This window comes from Panicum virgatum, chromosome 4K (assembly GCF_016808335.1).
Source record: "Panicum virgatum strain AP13 chromosome 4K, P.virgatum_v5, whole genome shotgun sequence".
NCBI classification, from domain to species: Eukaryota; Viridiplantae; Streptophyta; class Magnoliopsida; order Poales; family Poaceae; genus Panicum; species Panicum virgatum.
The window spans coordinates 1,968,608-1,987,016 of record NC_053139.1 but is presented as its reverse complement, the minus strand read 5'-3'; the positions used below and the strand labels follow the sequence as shown (position 1 = coordinate 1,987,016).

Here is an 18,409-nt window from a genome sequence, read left to right as displayed (position 1 = left end):
TTCTGCACTCCTGCCACTTGTTAGATTGTTAGATGTTGGCACTTCTGCACTCTAATCTTGGCAAGTAGTGAAATCTAAGATTGTTAGATGTTGCTAGAAAAATTTACCATCCAATTGGATGAATAACAGTATAACACAGTTACTCAAACTCGACGCTACAATCGATCATCAGCGAAATAATAACACAATTAATCTCGGTATAACATAATCCTACAGCACAGATTCTCTGCTCCTGCGTCCTGCCGCTACAGAGTGTCAGACGATGAGCTCCCGCAGCGCACGCCTTGACACCTCGACGTCGCGGCGAGTGAGGAAAGGGTGCCCGAGCAGCTGCGGCACCGTGGCGCGCCGCGTCGCTTCCCTCTGCAGGCACGCGGCCACGAACCCGCGCAGAGGCTCGGGCTCGCCGTGGGATATCGCCAGCTCCAGCTCCGCAGCAGAGGCCTTCTCGACATCCGGCACGAAGACGAAGCATGTAATGCCCCGTGGCCGCAACCGAATCACAACGTGAGAAATCACAAAAGGGAGTGCAGATTCGGACGGGGACGGGCGGAGGACCCTGTCGCCCGATGAACTCGGAGTTCGATTTCAGATTCAGAAGTAGTCTCCCTTTCTTACACGGCACGGGGTGATAACCCTTCCTTGCCGACCCTGACCCGTAGGCCCCACACACGCAAGACACACGCTCACGCCTACTGAACACGGCTTCTCTGTGTACGCCTTCAAGCCCCCTTTGTCACCGGCACTTGGGGCATTACATCTCCCCCCGCTGGAGAACTGGCTTGACCCCAAGCCGGTGCAGCCGGGAAGCGCGCCTTGACAACATTGTAGTCTTCCCAAGTAGCAGAAGCTGCAGGTAGTCGAGTCCATTTGATCAACACTTGTGGAATTGCTGCATTGCCTTTCTTCACCAGTCGGCGCTCCAATACCTGCTCAGGTTCTAATTCAACAGAATGTAAATCCACAGAAGAAGGAAGAGTAGAGTATACCGGTGTGAAATCTGGACAAAAAGGTTTAAGTTGCGACACATGGAAGGTAGGGTGGATGAGACTGTCAGGTGGAAGTGCTAGCTTGTAAGCTGCCGCGCCTACTCGCTCCAGAACCTCGAAGGGGCCGTAGTACTTCAGTGCCAACTTTGGGAATGGACGACTGGCAACTGAGGTCTGAACATACGGTTGCAACTTCAGCAAAACTTGGTCGCCCACCGAAAACTCCACATCTGTGCGTTTGCGATCTGCATTTTGCTTCATGCGAAGTTGAGCACGCGCCAGTTGGTCGCGCAGTAACCCACACTGCAACTGACGATCAATAACAAACTCTGCAATGGAGGCCAGAGGTTTGACAGTAGCATCCAACATAGCCCCCACCATAGGATCATACCCATAAAGGGCTCGGAATGGAGAACAGCCCAGAGAGGAGTGGAAAGTCGTATTGTACCAGAATTCGGCTTGAGGTAACCATGCCTTCCATTGCCTAGGAGATTGACTGACTACACACCGAAGGTACATCTCCAAACATTGATTGACTCGTTCCGTTTGACCGTCTGTTTGAGGATGATACGCTGTACTATACTTAAGTTGAACACCTTCCATCTTGAATAACTCTGTCCAAACTGTACTAGTGAACACCTTGTCACGGTCTGAGATCATAAATTGCGGCATACCGTGTAACTTGATCACGTGATCATACAGTACCTTGGCAACTGAAAGGGCAGTATACGGATGTTTAAGAGCGAGAAAGTGGGCATACTTTGTGAATCGATCCACCACCACCAGAATTACACTGTAACCATCGACCTTTGGCAAACCTTCCACAAAATCCAATGAAATGTCCCTCCAGACTCCTTCAGGAATAGGAAGAGGTTGTAATAGACCCGCTGGATGAGTGTGAGTATGCTTGGCTTGTTGACAAACACCACATTGTTGCACAAAATTGACCACATCTCGCTTCAGCCCTTTCCAAGCAAACATATTGCTGACCCTATGGAAGGTGGCTTTCTGTCCCGAATGTCCCCCCACAGGACTTGCATGCATAGCAGCTATGATCCTGGTCTGAACAGCTGAGTTGTGCCCTACCCAAATCTTGCCATGTTGCCTAATGATCCCATGATCCAAGGAAAATCCATGAATATCAGGACTGACCAAGGTCAAACGAGCTAATAAATCTTGTGCTTCCTTGTCAGTAACATAAGAATTGGTTACTTCTTGTATCCATTGTGGCTGAACAGAAGACATGGCCTGTATGGCCATCAAATGACCCACCCTAGAAAGTGCATCCGCGGCTGAATTGTCCTTGCCTTTGCGGTACAACACCTTGAATTGTAGCCCCATAAGACGTGTCATCGCCTTTCTTTGCAACTCAGAATGTAGATTCTGCTCAGTCAAATAAGCTAAACTTTGATGATCTGTTCTAATGATGAATTCTTGCCGTTGTAAGTATTGCCTCCACTTCTCTACTGCCATGATCAGTGCAAGGAACTCCTTTTCATAGATGGATTTATGCTTGTGTGAGTCACCAAGAGCCTTACTCAAGAAAGCAATTGGTCTTTCTTTTTGCATAAGTACGGCACCAATTCCAATGTCTGATGCATCTGTTTCTACCACAAAAATCTCCTTAAAATCAGGCAGGGCTAAGACCGGGGCACTAACCATAGCTTGTTTCAGTTGTTCAAAAGCAACCTGGGCAGCAGGAGACCACTGAAACTATTTGTGCTTCAACAACTGAGTTAATGGTTTAGCAATGCAACCATAATCCTTAACAAATCGTCTGTAATACCCAGTTAATCCCAGAAATGCTCGCACATCAGTGACAGTTTTTGGAACAGGCCATTGCAGCATGGCTTCTATTTTGTCACTAGCAGTAGCAACTCCTCTCCCTGAAATCACATGTCCCAGATATTCCACTTGTCCTTGAGCAAAAGAACATTTGCTTTTCTTCAAGTAAAGTTGGTTGGTTTTCAAAGTCTCTAGCACCTGCTCCAGGTGAGCCAAGTGGCTATCCAAGTCTGGGCTGTATATCAATATATCATCTAGGAATACCATTACAAATCTTCTCAGGAAAGGGGCCAGCACGTCATTCATGATGCACTGAAAGGTTGCTGGGGCATTGGTCAAACCAAATGGCATGACTTTGAACTGATAATGACCATGATGGGTTTTGAAAGCTGTCTTATATTCATCTCCTGGTTTCATTCTAACTTGGTGATAACCAGATTTCATGTCCAACTTGGTGAAGTAGTAGCTGCCAGCCAACTCCTCTATGATTTCTTCAATAAGAGGCATAGGAAATCTATTCTTAATGGTCATGTCATTCAACCGTCTGTAATCCACACAAAACCTCCAACTCCCATCTTTCTTCTGAATCAATAGTACAGGAGATGCAAAAGGGCTGGTACTCGGGATTATCAACCCAGCATCCAATATTTCTCTCACCTGTCTCTCAATCTCATCCTTGTGCAAAGGAGAGTACCTGTATGGCCGAGCATTAACTGGAATAGCCATGGGAAGCAATGGTATAGTGTGATCATGAGCTCTCTCAGGAGGTAACTTCTTGGGGTCCTGAAATATCTCCTGATATCTATCCAACAACTTTTCCACCTGGTGACAAACATCTGAATGGATAGGTTGAACCTCAGGAACTAGCATCACCATAGCCCAAACATCATTGCCCTTCCACCACTTAAACAATTTATCAGCAGGTAATTGTGAAATCTCAGAATCTTGTCGTTTAATGCCCTGCAACCTAATATCATGACCTCCTTGTGTGAACTGAATGAGTTTGTTCTCCCAATCACAAGTCATAGGACTGTTTTTCTGTAACCAATCAATGCCCAATATAGCATCAAAATCACCTATGTCCAGCACTTTCATATCAGTATGTAAAGTGAAACCATCACACCACCAAGAAAGCTGTGGAACCCAGTGATCTGAAATCAGCACCTGGCCATTAGCTAATTTTACTGAAGTAGGAACTGTTGGAATAGGTGTAATCCCAACTTGCTGCAAGAATTGGGAGCTGACAAAACTGTGTGTACTCCCACTGTCCACCAAAGCAAGCATGACTTTGTTTTTCACCAGAGCTCTAAGTTTCAGTGTCTGCCCTTGATCTGTCCCAGCTAAAGCATTTAGGGATAACTGCCCAAATTCACTGGTGAGAGAATCTTCTAACTCCAGCTGGGCAACCACTTCCTCAGAGAGGGGCATATCTAGATCATTCACCACAAGTGCATTGACTTGAGCTTTGGGCCTTTGGGCGCAAGTAGCAGCATGTGCAGGATCATATTTCTCTCCACAATAATAACAGAGATTGTTGGATTTTCTGTAATTCAGCAGTACTCTTTCCTTAGACATGGATGGGGTAGGAACATTGGTCTTAGACTCTTGTCTAGGTGACCAAGAATGTTGCCTGGTAGGAATAGAAGATTTCTGAAGTCTAGTCTTGCCCTTTTCCAGAACTTGCTGTTGCACTTTAGCCAACAAAATTGCTCTATCCATGGTCTGAGGAAGTTGTGACTGGACCACAGCTCCAATTTCATACTTGAGGCCTTTAACAAATTGAGACACAAAGAACAAATCATCAAACCCTTCATTGTGCATGCAGATTTCATACTGCAAGTTTTCAAAATCAGCAGCATACTGCTCTACAGTGGTTGTCTGAGTCAGCTCAAGCAGTTCCCCCATAGCATCCCTGTAATCAGCAGCCCCAAACTTTTCCTCCACCGCAGAAATAAAAGATGCCCAATCAGTGAGACCATACTTCCTCTTAAACAGTTGCAACCATTTCCCAGCATTGTCATCCATATGGAGAGAAGCAAAAGTGGCTTGCATCGCAGGCGGAAAATTGTACAACTGAAAGTAATCTTGACACTTGGAACGCCACACCCGTGGGTTGGAACCAGTGAAACGTGGGAAACTTATCTTAGGGAGAGCGTACTTGAGACGATGTGGCGCATCAGCACTATCACGATGACCACCTCTATCCTGGCGCTGGGGAAGGGCAGTATGAGATGTACCTTGGGGACCGTGATGAAACGGGTTGTCTGTGGAAGCTTCAGAGGCCGTGGGGCTTGGTGGCTCGCCGACGGGCGGCCTTGTGGAGTTCAGCGTCAATCGAGCCACTGCTTGTCCCGTAATCTCGACTTGTTGTGCCAACACATGTTGATCCTTCATCATCTGTTCGACCACCTTGGTTGTCATATCGTACTGCGCTTCTAACTTGATTTGAGTGCCGAGGATGTCGTCGACCCTGGCGAACAGCAGATCGAAGTTATTTGCGACCTGATCCCAGCGTTCCTGCGCCCGCAGCGCCGATTGCTCCATCGCCGAAAGCACGAACTGAGTCTGAACCGAAGGCTTGGGGGGCGCCGTGGTGACCACACCGGAAGCAAAGCGAGCGCAACTCAAATTGATGTTACCCCGAGGGGCTCGAGAGCGTCACTAAGCCGACGGGATGCAGTAGTCACACGCCGGAACCCACGAACCGCGCCGAGGAGTTTGACGCAGCGCCGCAGATCTAGACCCAATTCACGAAAGCGCTCTCTGCGAGAGCCCCCAATTCCCCAAACTAGAACCCTAAGCGGCGAAATCAACTGTGGGCGACGGCGCAGGAGCAGCTAACCGTCGCTTGGCAGTGGACGCCGAGATCGGAAGAGAAAACTCGGCGGAGCGGATCGGACTCAAATCGAAGGAAGAACCGATCGGGGAAACGGGATAAACACAGGCGAATTGAGCGGTAGTGTGGCGAGGATAACCTGAATCTGATACCAATTGTAATGCCCCGTGGCCGCAACCGAATCACGACGTGAGAAATCACAAAAGGGAGTGCAGATTCGGACGGGGACGGGCGGAGGACCCTGTCGCCCGAGGAACTCGGAGTTCGATTTCAGATTCAGAAGTAGTCTCCCTTTCTTACACGGCACGGGGTGATAACCCTTCCTTGCCGACCCTGACCCGTAGGCCCCACGCACGCAAGACACACGCTCACGCCTACTGAACACGGCTTCTCTTTGTACGCCTTCAAGCCCCCTTTGTCACCGGCACTTGAGGCATTACAAAGCGGCCCAAGAACAGCTCCAGCCTCCAGGACGGTGACCCCGACGCCCCAGACATCGGCGGCCATGGGGCCGTGCGGCCCGGCGACGGCTTTCGGCGCTAACCGCTCGGGACTGCTGAAGTAGGCACGAGTGCCGGCGGTGAGGGGACCTGGAGGCGCTCGCCGGGCTTGAAAGGTCGCGATTTGATGCAGGCCAGACCGCCAGAAACGAACCGTACTGCCGCGCCATGTCCGCGCGCCGCCGCCGAGGCGCCGACATCGCCGAAGGAACAACCGGCCGGCCACCGCCGCGGCCTCCGCCCACCGTGAACCAAGCTATCACGGCCGGGACCACGAAACTCCTGAGAATCAAGATCACGAGAGCAGGTTCTGTTCACCGTGCCCCCTCTTGCGCGGTGTGCCGGCCACTGGAAGCTAGGATCATGCTGCCGGCGCGGCGACCCGGCCGGCGTCCGCCACCCGGCTGCAGATGGTTCAGGCTGCGCACGCGTGTTCATGAGCTCATTCTGGGCCAGGATGCAAGCAGGCAAGGACCAGCGGCAGTTGCTGTGCTGCCGGCCGGGGCGCGCGGCGTGCGTGGCGAGGCACTCCGCTTCGAACAGCATGCCAGCGGCCAACCATCCGCCCGCCCGTCGTCGTCACCACCTACCTTCGATTTCATCCACCACGACTCCACGAAGCATCGGAGAACACGCCGCGGTCGCCGGCGCGCCTGGTGCACAGCCGAGAGCGGCTTCCCACGCCGCGGCGCGCGGCGGAGCAGCATTAGCGGCACGCCGTGTCTCGTGCGGTGGCGCCGCCGGTTGCGTCAGAGGAGGCGTTCCAGGGTTCCCTTCGGTCAAGCAGGGTGCGCCGCGTCTTCCTAGCTTCGCGCCGCCAACTCCCGGTTCGCCGGCGGGCGGCGTTTGGCCGCCATGGACCGCTGCCAGGGGTGGTCGTTATTTCGCCTACCGGACCGGTTGGGTGGACGGTATTCCATTTACCGTCCACCCCTGGGGTGCCTGGTAGCCGTTAGATTCATATTCCACGGTCTTGATTGAGAAATGGGGCTAACACGCGCAGTGACAAGAACACAAGCGCGCCTGTCTCGGACCCTCCGCCATGTCGTCCGCGCTGCTTCGCCGATCTCGCCGCCGCCGCTCTCCGGCGAGTCCCCGATCTTGGATGCGCCTGTGTTCGTTTGAATGGGCCCGCGTGAGTTTCGTCTCCCTTTTGCGGCTCCAAGCTGATGTCTTTCTTCTCTGACGGTTTGGACCTACTGAAATCGTCTGTTTCTCCGTCCATGGCGAATCCATCAGATGTCGGACGCGCCTTCCTTGCGCGAAAGAGATGGAGATGCATCTGCTCTCAACAACTGAGAATTCGTGTCGCGTCCTAATTCTTTATGTCTGTGCGTCATTGTCAGTTGGTGCGTCAGGAACGTACCCTAGGCATTCTTCAGTATAGGATGCACAGAAATGTGGTTGAGTAAGCTTATTGTTTGCTTCATAATTCCCGCAAGTATGCGACTTATTCAGTACACGATGAAGAATCTTCATGTATCAACTATCAAGAGAGTGATAAATTATTTCCTGAAAAGAAATTATCTGTGCGTTTGTCATCTGATGAGCTGAGATTCTGGAGGAAACTGAAAGCAGACTTGCCAATGGACAACAGCAGATTGCTCTTAAGATTTGCTCTCTTTTTTTCCTCCTGGAAAACGAGCTGCAACATCCCCAACAGTGAACCTGATGGGTCCAATGGAATCGATCTACCATTTCAGCATCTATATAACTATTCTGAACTTCTGATTGGGCTATTCTCTTCTCTTCTGCACTTTTCTCAAGGAAAGGAAGAAATGTTCAGCCTTTCTGCATGTCTGAACTCTGAACTGTCAAATTGGGCTGCCAGGAGTATTCAAACTTTCCTGAGTCTCATTGTAGCTGCCATACAAGTACGGCTTGCATTGTTAGTGTGTTCGAGCTCCACAACTGTATAGCTACCATAGTAGTTGAAGGCACTGGGAACAGCCTGCTCTCTTGAGTTATGCTATTCAGCCTCACACTTTTTGTACTTCTGATCCATTTAGTCCTTTGTTAACTGAATTTGTTCGTCCTCTTCTTACTTTTATTATGCGAAAAAATGTCATTGACTTTTTGCTCACTCAATCATGACAGTGAACCACATCATTCATGTAATTACTCTCTTCTCATGATGATGCCTTGTATTCTGTTTATTCAACTGAACTTTTGTTGTTTCTGGATTTAAATGTATGTATTTTGTGTGCCACCGAATCCCCGACGCCGAGTCGCCGGCTGCGGCTACTGGGTGGGCCTCTGTTTGTACGTTGGTGATGGTGAGAGAAGAGCGTATGTTTGCTAGCCGTTCTTCAGAATAGGATGTCAGTAAGCTGTTTTTTTGCCTCATAACTTCGTTGTGAATTGACAGGCGCCACGAAAACTCTGATCCTTCTGGCTAAAACAACAGTTTCAGAACGTAGTACAGTCTGTTCATGTGGAAAGACGCTTTCTGCTGAATCAGAGTCCAATTGTAGCTGCCATAAACTTATGGCTTTGCATTGCTAGTATGTGCTAGAGGCTAGAGCTACACAGCAACATAGCATAGTTCCATTCTTCGTGCTGTTAGTTGATGGCACTGGTCACCACTCACTCCCCATTTTCAGTTATGTTAGAGTATTGATGTCTGTCCGTACACTGAGTATTGATGAAGTGTGCAAGCTGTGTTTTTGCTCATGCAGTTTTTTATGATCATTCCAAAAGATAGCATTGCTCATTCCTTGCTCCATTTTTATCATGCAAAACCGTGCATGAGACTTCCATCTTGCATGGCTCCACATACCAGCAAACTTTTTGTACGGCTTGTTCAACAGAAATTTAGCTCTCAGCTACAGCATACTTTCTGTACTGCTTGTTCAACTGAAATTTAGCCCTCGGCCAACTAAATCTCTCCACTCGCTTCTTGGTTTTATTTAGTGAAAAAACGCATGCTCTTCTCATCCAGTTTCCATGATAGTGGACTACATTATTCATGTACTCAATCACTCACGATGATGCCAACTATTCTGTGTTAACTGATCTTCTGGTCTTTGCCTGGATTCAAACCCCACCTCATGTGCTTCCTTCTAAACAAGAACATGCGTAGTCACAACTCTGCCCCCAATCAATCATGTTGAGCTACTATTTTGCCTACACCTAGAACAAAATTATGTTATTCATATGAATTGAGATTTTAGAGGCAACTGATAATATATGCTGCTAATGCTCCTTCTTGGCTAATCATGTTGTTGAACATTATTTGCATCATGTAGCAATAAGGGTATTCAATCATCAAAAGTCATCAATGTCCACTCATCACTATACTTCATTACACTTAAACCAGGAAAATTTTCATATATACAAGTGACCGATCATTCCTCTTAGTATAGTTAAATCAGAAAGATGGGTATTCAATCGTCAAAAGTCATCAATGTCCACTCATCACGATATTTCAGTACATTTGAACCAAGCTAGTATCAACGTCTGTTCCCGATTAGATCGGAAAAATGGATCTCGCTAAGATGGTTAGCAAGACTATTGGCATCGATAGCGGGAGCCGACGCCGACGCCTCCGACTCTTTGGAGTTGGCAAGGTGGCTGCTAAAGCCTCCGACTCTCTGGAGTTGATGGTCGCCATCGAGTTCACCAAGGGAATTATGGTGCTAGCGTGCCAGCGCCAGTTGTCATTGTTTTACCTGAAGCCTTCCAGTTGAATTTTGCAATATGTTGTGGGTTTTTTTTTTCTAAGGAGGCAGACTCTATATTTTAGGATGAGCATCCTTACCTGTTGAAATTTGCAATAAGCCTTCCTGTTGAAATTTGCAATATGTTGTGGTTCTTTTTCTAACGAGGCAGACTCTTTATTTTAAGATGAGCATCCTTAGGCTAGTCTCAGTGGGGGTTTCATGACATTAAATACTATCATTTTTGCTAATATGACAAGAAGAGAGAATGATGGAATTTTATGGGATGTGAGAGTTTCATCACCACAAAACTCATCTGGCATAGTTACCTATGTTGTGGTGTTTTTTTCTAACGAGGCAGACTCTTTATTTTAGGATGAGCATTCTATTGTGAAATTTAATCATGCTGATGAGCACTATGTTAAATTTAATCATTGAATTAAGGTTGTGGAGTTTAAACATTGAATTAATAACCATCTGCTAACGGTTAAAGTTTGAAAACCGTGTGCGGTCAGTATAGGAGGCGCGAGTTGCTACAGGGCGAGTTTTTTTTAAAAAAAAGAAAACATCTGCACAACATCCGTCAGTCACAAGACGGTGAATTGCAGAGATCAGAAGGATATCTATCAAAATTTTGCAGGGAAGGCCCAGTTCAGTTGCTGCGATCAATTTACAGCAATCAAATCAACGAACATACAAAACGATAGCCCCTTCGGGCAACTGCAATGGCGGCCTACCCGCTGCCTTGATTTACGCTACCATGGACGAACAGTGACACTACCGAACACACCAGTGGAAGCTTCCATTAGAAAAGCGAGTTGTACGTCAGGAAGGTGCACGTGATGGACGCTGCGCAGATCACAAGGGAAGGCAGCAAGGTGATGTTTAGGAGCTTCCCCACGCCCAGGTACCCTGCAGCGGTGATGGTGCAGTCGGCGACCACCCTCGCCAGGGTCCCAGCCTCCGTTGAGAGGAGCCCACCGTTGTATGTGCCACGGGAGAGGCGTGACGACATCACGCTTGATAGGAGTGAGAGGTTCACACCTGCATTTGCCCAATAAGATTGGAGGTTATGATCCATTCGTAGGAGAAAAATACTATGAAGCGGCATACATTTCAGAGGAGGCTGGATCTACTTACCTTCAAGAACTTCAGCAGAAACAAACGTGATGAGTGCTGAGGCAACGTACTGGACGGCAGAGTATGTGCTCGTAACTTTGAAACTGAAAATAATGCCCACTAGCAATGTAATTTGAGATACCATCAGGAGTTGCCTGTAAAAAACACCAACCAATATGGTAAGGCACAGTTGCAGGTTTCCCCCAAAAATACAAAAATTGTCCCTCAGTCATGGACTTGCGATAATACCCAATAAAAATAAATGGAAAAGGCATAAGCAGTGTCATCACTTGAGCATGGAAAATTCACAAACCTGTCCTCAAACATATTGCTGATGTATGTTCCAACAACGGCATTAACAGGAAGGACTGTTAACCCGAGGATTGCTAGAAATATTGCCACTGCGCTTGTGTTCCAACTGAAATAGTGATTAGTGATAACACTGGACTCTGAAAGTAAAATTTCCATCGCATATTTGAGCATGAAGTATATCAACAATTGAACCTGCATGAGCAAAGTACAATTGAGTCAAGATGTCCAAAAGTAGAAGAAAATAATAATAATAATACAGTAAAATAATACAGTGCTTAACCTAAAGCACAAATTGGTTAAGGCAGAATATTCAGAGGTTCTCTACAGTGCAGGAACTAGTAATTTTTATCGAAACATATATAACCTATTTCCGATCCATCAATGCAATCTGTGGGTTCGAACAAATTCTCAGAAAAACGGTACAAAAATAAATCAAGACAAAAATTGTCGATCAGCGTAATGGCATCCTAATACCTTTACTGATGGAGTAAGCAATCTGTATGCCGAGCCAATTGATGTTGCAGGCTTGCGAGAATCTTCTGCAGCTTCTTCGCTATCATCAATTTCTTCATCTTCATCTTCATTTTGTTTATTTTCAGAGTCTGTGAGCAGCGGTTGTGCAAGTCCATTTTCCAGTTGCCCAATGTCCACCCTTTGTCCTGCCGCCATGACAGACATTCAATCAAATTAAATCAAGAGCAGGAGTCAGAAAACTTTCAAAATTAATCAGAGAACTCAAGTTGAAGTCAGGGATGCAAGTTGCACTTGTTTTTCGGTCATCGGCTCAACCAAAAACTTGCTAAAATGGACTAAAAGTCTAAAATGGCATGCCACATAATTAATTTAGGGAGAGAAAATGAGAAATGCACCATTGGATATCCACTTTGCATCATTAGCTGCACAAGCCAAAGTAACCAAAGACATTAGATTTTCTTGACTTACCAGTAGCAGGATTCTGTGTGGCATCATTCACCTCAGTAGCACGGTTCGGTTCCTTGAATGAGATAGATAGCCAGACTAAGTACAACAGCCATGCAACTGCCATCACCCAACCAGGTAGGGTTGCTTGATTAAAGGTAATCATGTAGATCTTAAATTTCCACTGAAGTAGACCAGCTAGTGCTGGCCCACAGGCCATGCCAAGTGCACTTGCACTAACAAATCCTGCCGAAGCTTGCATGCGTATCCTTGCAGGGACACAATCACTAATATACCGGCGATTTACAGCTCTTGCAGAACCCATCCTATGTCAAAATAATTATATTTCATTAAAACATGTGCACACAAAAACTATGCAGAGATGATAATTAACTGCCACGTGGAATATTTAGTACAAAATTCTCTGTGTATAAGAACAAAAGATCACAGGAAATCAGATTACACCTAAAACTTCTTCACGCTTAGCAGAAAAAACTAAAGATATTGATATCCACAATTGCACCCTAACATTTCTGATCAGCACTGTTCTGAAAAGGGACACTTGCTACAAAGAACTTAGTTCTGAAAATGAAAGGACACAGGCTACTGAAGAGTGAATAAATAATTTTGCTGTTGTTTGATCTTCCACTAGAATATAGAACTGAACTAAAAAAATTGAAAACAATGTTATAGCTGAAGAATCAAGTGCTCACTTGTGAAACAGTACTTCTACACAAGGACACTTACCCACAGAGTAGACGGCCGATAATAAGGACTGTAAGGGACTTCATATCATATGCTATTGCATAACATACATTCCCCAAGAAAAGAACAATACTGCTGAAAATAAGTGGTTTGAAATATGACTTGTTGGACCATGCGCTGAAATAAACCGAGGAAAATATTTGTGCAACAGCCATTGAACCAATAACAACACCACAAACAGTGGAAGCAGCCCCAAGGCTAACTGAGTAGTCATCTGCAGTTGGAACAATGATGTATGTGTTGACCATGTAAAGGAATGTGTTCACCAGGTTCAACATAAGGGACATGAAATGGTATTTTTGATCTTCTATTTCTTCCTCCCCTGCAGTGCTAGGAGACTCCTCATGCGCAATCAGGGCATGTTGTCCCAAAAATCGAAGAAAGTTTGTTGAGCGTGTTAACTTATCCACGGATGAATTTATCATATCAATGATTGGGTCCTGCAGGAAAACAAAAACAGACTGGTCAGCAGCAGGTCTAAGTGTAACCACTATTCTACTGGATGAGTATGAAATTGTTCATAAGTGGCATGACTTAAGTGGTCAAGATGAGAAATAAACCTTAAGAGCAGAAGATGGCTGATCATAAATTGACAAATAACTTCCTTGACGCTCCTGTAGTTCAGCAAGGTTACGTGACAAGGCTCCTACAACAGCTCCTACACCCTGGTTGCATAAAACATGTAAGGCGCTTGCATAAAACATGCAAGGTATACTGATGCATGTTCTAGTCTAGGGAATATTGCGAATGATTGGGAAGGCAGGCCATAGTTGCAAATAGTAAAATTTATACAACAGACCCTTCCAATCCCAAGCAAGTTGAAGTGGGTTCGAGATGAAATCCAATAACAGGCACTTGCATAGAACATGCACAACAACAGGTTTTAATGATGAAAGACAAATCCAGAGCCAGTGCATTACCACATGCTTGAAGACCTGCTGTAGCTGAGAGTAGGGGTGATTTGATCTACTAGTCACATAGTAATCGGTGAATCTGTAACCAAACCGTTTATCGAACTTCTTCAAGATTTTCCGAATTCCAGTTGCATTAAGATCAACGAACTTGAGAAGTTTGATGAGATCCAGACCAACTTCCCTATAAGCTTCTCGCAACTCAGCAATGCCAGATATATCAGGTTGCTCTTGTAGTATTGCCCGTTGCTTTCCTAACTTCTCTATCCTGCTTGCCAGCATTCCTTGTTGTTCCAACAGAAACAGGACAATCTTCTCGATCTGAATAAACAGAAAATAAGAGATTAATACACTGATCCCAGTAGGAACAATTGTATTGTATACACACATCAATATCAATCCAAAGACGATGCCATCAAACAATATGATAGTTCACTTAAATTACATGATGTAGGTACCAAAAGCAACAATCCATAAAAGTACATAATAAAATGTTTCTGAACAAATCATCGACTCATTTGCATAAACCACATGGCCTTGCTTAACATGCAAGTGCATGCAGAGGTCAGATATGGATAATGCATGCTCACCATGTTGATGCTACACTCAGCAAACTAAATATCCAAAGAGAAGCTTAAGTCAGATATGGATAATAACGCATGCAGAGGTCAGATATGGATAATGCATGCTCACCATGTTGATACTACAGTCAGCAAGTTAACATGCATGCAGAAGTCAGATATGGATAATGCATGCTCACGATGTTGATACTACAGTCAGCAATTTAAGTATCCACAGAGAAGCTTAAGTCTGCAAGTTAAAGCAGATCAGGTAGAATGAACTGATGAGTCGTCACACATTTCTATTTCTTAGCATTACCTGATCATCAAGCATCTTCGAGAAATCTTTGAGAACTCGGCGACGATCTTTCTCACCCTGTTGGAGCTGCTGGCCATACTGTTTAACTTTCTTCTTCATCAACTTGTAATTTATATAATATCTGAAGACATCGACATAAAGGAGACAACGGTCAAGCATGGTAACTAAGATTGTTGGTCTGAAAACTTCTACACCAAGGAGCCTACTAAACGGATATGAAGGGTCCAAAATTATAAGGCAGCACAGCCATGAAAGTAACTAAAGGCAATCAAAGGTTCGATAATGTCAATTTTCTTGCCAATATCTAGTTTGCTAAGTAACAATATAATCCAGATATATATCCTCAGAAGCAGCGAATATAAACTATTTTTTCTCAAAGAAAAGAAAAGGTAAACCACTGATTGAAGAGGAACTTGACGGCATTCAGATCACTCATAACTCTATACTAATATATATAGGGTCACAATTGAGAGAAAAAAATATAAATAGTACCCTTTCCATTCTGGAATTTGATCGGCCATCAATTTCTTCCCAAAGTTAACCATCTTGACTTTGATAACTTAATCTGCCAACAAAAGTAGTGCAGTGTCAGTAGCACAAATGGGGGGGAAATAATTATTGGTTCCAATTGCTAAGATAGTAAGATGTGGCATAAAATAAAAGCAATCTGTCAATGAGCAACATTACATAAGGAACCGTATTCAGATCAGTGTAACTCAATGTCAAACTCAGTAAATAATGCCACCACTTTATACAAATAACAAAACAACTAAGTAGGATGAAAAAAGCAACCTACAACCTAAGATGAGAACCTTCCAGCAAAAAGGATATTGATAGTCCCAGGACATTTAATCCAAGTATTGAGTAAATACTGATCATCAGTGTATGATCTAAACCACTTCAAAATTACCTGAAGCATCTTTTACTGTAAATAGTGTTACTCTCACTGTTAAATGATATAAATTTGCTGTTACAGTCACAAACTTAATTATTTGTTGTTTTCAGTAGACCAATTATTGAGAACCAAGAACAGAACTTGTACGATCACAAATTGATTTCATGTCGCAGTCTCACAAGGTGAAAGATGACAAGAAGTCACAAAAGTCCATTTTCACTTACTGGGTGACAGCTTCTCAACCAATTCACATAATCAATTAAACTTTTTTTAGTATCAACTTGCAACACACATGCATCTAGCAGTAGAACAGTCCAGCATAAGAGACTCGCAGACATATTAAAATCTACGATATAGAAAACATCCAAACCAATTTGGCAATATTTTGTTGAGTGTTGAGAACTACGTGCAAAAATACTGAAAAACTTTGGTATAGGCCGGATCTAAATTGGGCCCGAGCTACAAGCCGCACATAATCGTATTCCATTGAATTCGTAGTGACAGTCAGGGATCTCTGGTGCACAGAAAACAGCAGCCTACCAAATCAAACAGAGCAGACAGTGGCTCTGAAATTAAGGTTAAAACCAATGCGGAAACAAATCGGCAACAGGTTTGAGCGCAGCAACGCATACAGCGATACAGGCAACATCGCTAAATCTAAAGCTGCGCACTGGCGGAATCTCCATGAGCTTAAGTAACTCCCATGAAACCTTCTAAAAAACATGGAAAGTTTGAGACACGGGTGCCGGCTTTGTGTGATGTTGTTCGCGAAAAGAAGCAGGCTGCAGCCCGCGCCGCACGCCCGCACCCATGGAAACAATCACCCTCGAACTACCGCGGGCGGACGAACTGAAATTTCCCAGGGCGGGACGAGCCCATCCGATCCGGATGTCCCAAAACGGGCACTCGTCGGCGCATTAGCGCAGGCCGCTCTCGTCTAGACCATCCCCGGAAAGTTCCACCGCCATCTGAGCCCCGACGCTTAGCCACCCCCGCGGAACCAACACGAATCGAACACGACAGAATCCTCAAGCGGGAAATCGCGGGTGGGTGAGCCTCGCCCTTACCTCTCTCTCTCCCTTTCGAAGTGCGCGCCTTGACAGGCGGACTGGACCGGAGGGCCGCGGACGCCGGCGCGGGCGCGCGTCGGAGCTCGTGCGCGGGCCGGGGAGGTGGAGCGGGGAGGGGCCGGGACCGGGAGGGAGGATCACGGGAGATGCGGGCAGGCGGGTATTTATATCCAGGCGAGGCGGAGGAGAGCGGTGGGTGTGGCTGGCTGGCAGCCGTGAGCCGCCGCGGCGAGGAAGACGGCGCGCAGCGGTGGCGGTGAGGCGCGGCCGGTTTTTTACCGGGTTGGATTTGGTCCGGTCGGGTCGGGTCGGGCCGGGTCAATCTCCCGTCGCGTGCGCGTCCCCAATTTCGGGTCTCATTTCGGGAGCGCTTCGTCTCAGCCGCACGGGTCTCAGGGTTGGCGGGTTTCACTTTGCCGCACGGGCCACGTCAGCGCGCGGCGGGGCGCCAGCCCGTCCCGTCCCGTTCCCTGCCGTTGCACGGCGGCGGCGTCTGGCGCGGTCCACATTCTTCTTTTCGGTTTGACACGCCTTTGCCGCTCGTCATGTAAGAAAGCTGCTTTCTCTACTACCGGCTTCCTCATCATTCGAAAGTGGAGCTTATTTTGTTTCGTTTTGTTTCGCCAACTTTGGTATCGACGAAGCTACCCCACATCTGATCTGATCTTATCGAATTAAACTTTCTCAAGCCCGTCCTGGCCTCTTGCTCTCTCGTTTCCTCGCAAGAGTCCAACGGGGCAGCACACCGCGCGTCACGTTGCGTGATCCTGCTACAGTGGGCAGTGTGTGTCTGCTGATCGAGGCAGGAGGGGACGCATCTGCGTTTCAACGGCAGCCTTACCTGACGAGTTCCTCCTCATGACCACCGCCATCAGTTATTCTGGGGCCAGGAGGATTTGGCACAAGAGTCTCTCGGGATCTGCGCTGCGGGCTGCGGCAGGGCACGTGGCGGGTGGCGCTGGCGCCGCCCCGTCGGCTCGCTCGCTCTCGTCCGCGCAGTGCCGGGCGGGCCCCACCTCGAGCCCCGCCAGCCACCCGAGTCCCCACCCCACCGGGGGCCTCGATCGGCTCCCCGCTACGAGCTCGCCTTTGGCTCCGTCGCGGTCCCCGTGATCCTACTAGCAGCTAGCGTGCCGACACGGGCGGGCGGACGGGGCAGCAGCACGGCACGGCCAACCGTTGGCGCAGGCTGCCGGCTCGGCGGCGGCGGGGAGTGGACGGAGAGGAGGCAGGGTCAGTTTAGTCTAACGGAAGTGTTTATCTTACTTGCTCAGCAATCGCGCGTGGAACACGAACACGATCATTTCTTTAACTTTTTATTAATCACAAGTATTCGTGGACCGCATGAGTAATAACAGCAGCAACTACTGTAGTAAGCATGATTGGAGGTCAGGATGGCCGCTACAGAGTCGCGGCACGCCATAAACATGGCGCGGCCCGTGGACAGGGACAGGGCGGTGACAATTTCGTTGTAGCATGCATCCAACAACGACGGCGACCGCTCGCTCTCGGCCGTCCACCGCTCGCCGGGACGAGAGACGGAACCCCGGCCACGGAAACTGACACGGCTTCTTCTGTAGAACGTAGTATTTAAATAAACGAATCGAAACCGATCTCCATGTCAATCGTATCCGGTCTCGGAGAAGAAAAGCAAAACCAATCCGCGGCCACGAGGGCCGGCCGGCGACGCGTATCCGACACGCAGACAGTGCGCGCGTCGCCGTCGCCGTCGCCGTCCCGTCCGCCATCTTCCTGGCAGGAGAAGGAGATG

General features: G+C 47.3%; 1 protein-coding gene across 2 annotated transcripts; it reads right to left on the bottom strand.

The window, feature by feature from the left end:
* Nucleotides 1-10,371: 10,371 nt before the first annotated feature.
* LOC120702468 (SPX domain-containing membrane protein OsI_21475) lies at nucleotides 10,372-16,881 on the bottom strand. Of its 2 annotated transcripts, XM_039986278.1 has the most exons (11): nucleotides 16,636-16,881; nucleotides 15,166-15,238; nucleotides 14,674-14,794; nucleotides 13,804-14,115; nucleotides 13,444-13,548; nucleotides 12,866-13,323; nucleotides 12,143-12,444; nucleotides 11,675-11,859; nucleotides 11,202-11,392; nucleotides 10,910-11,043; nucleotides 10,372-10,813 (listed from the first exon to the last, which is right to left on the bottom strand). In XM_039986278.1, exons 2-11 carry the CDS (start codon nucleotides 15,216-15,218, stop codon nucleotides 10,575-10,577), a joined length of 2,100 nt encoding a protein of 699 aa, XP_039842212.1. In that variant the 5' UTR covers nucleotides 15,219-15,238; nucleotides 16,636-16,881; the 3' UTR covers nucleotides 10,372-10,574. The 2 variants fall into 2 exon arrangements, with proteins under 2 accessions (XP_039842212.1, XP_039842214.1); XM_039986280.1 differs by lacking the exons at nucleotides 15,166-15,238; nucleotides 16,636-16,881 and adding an exon at nucleotides 14,555-14,604 and having other exon boundaries at nucleotides 10,575-10,813.
* Nucleotides 16,882-18,409: the final 1,528 nt, after the last annotated feature.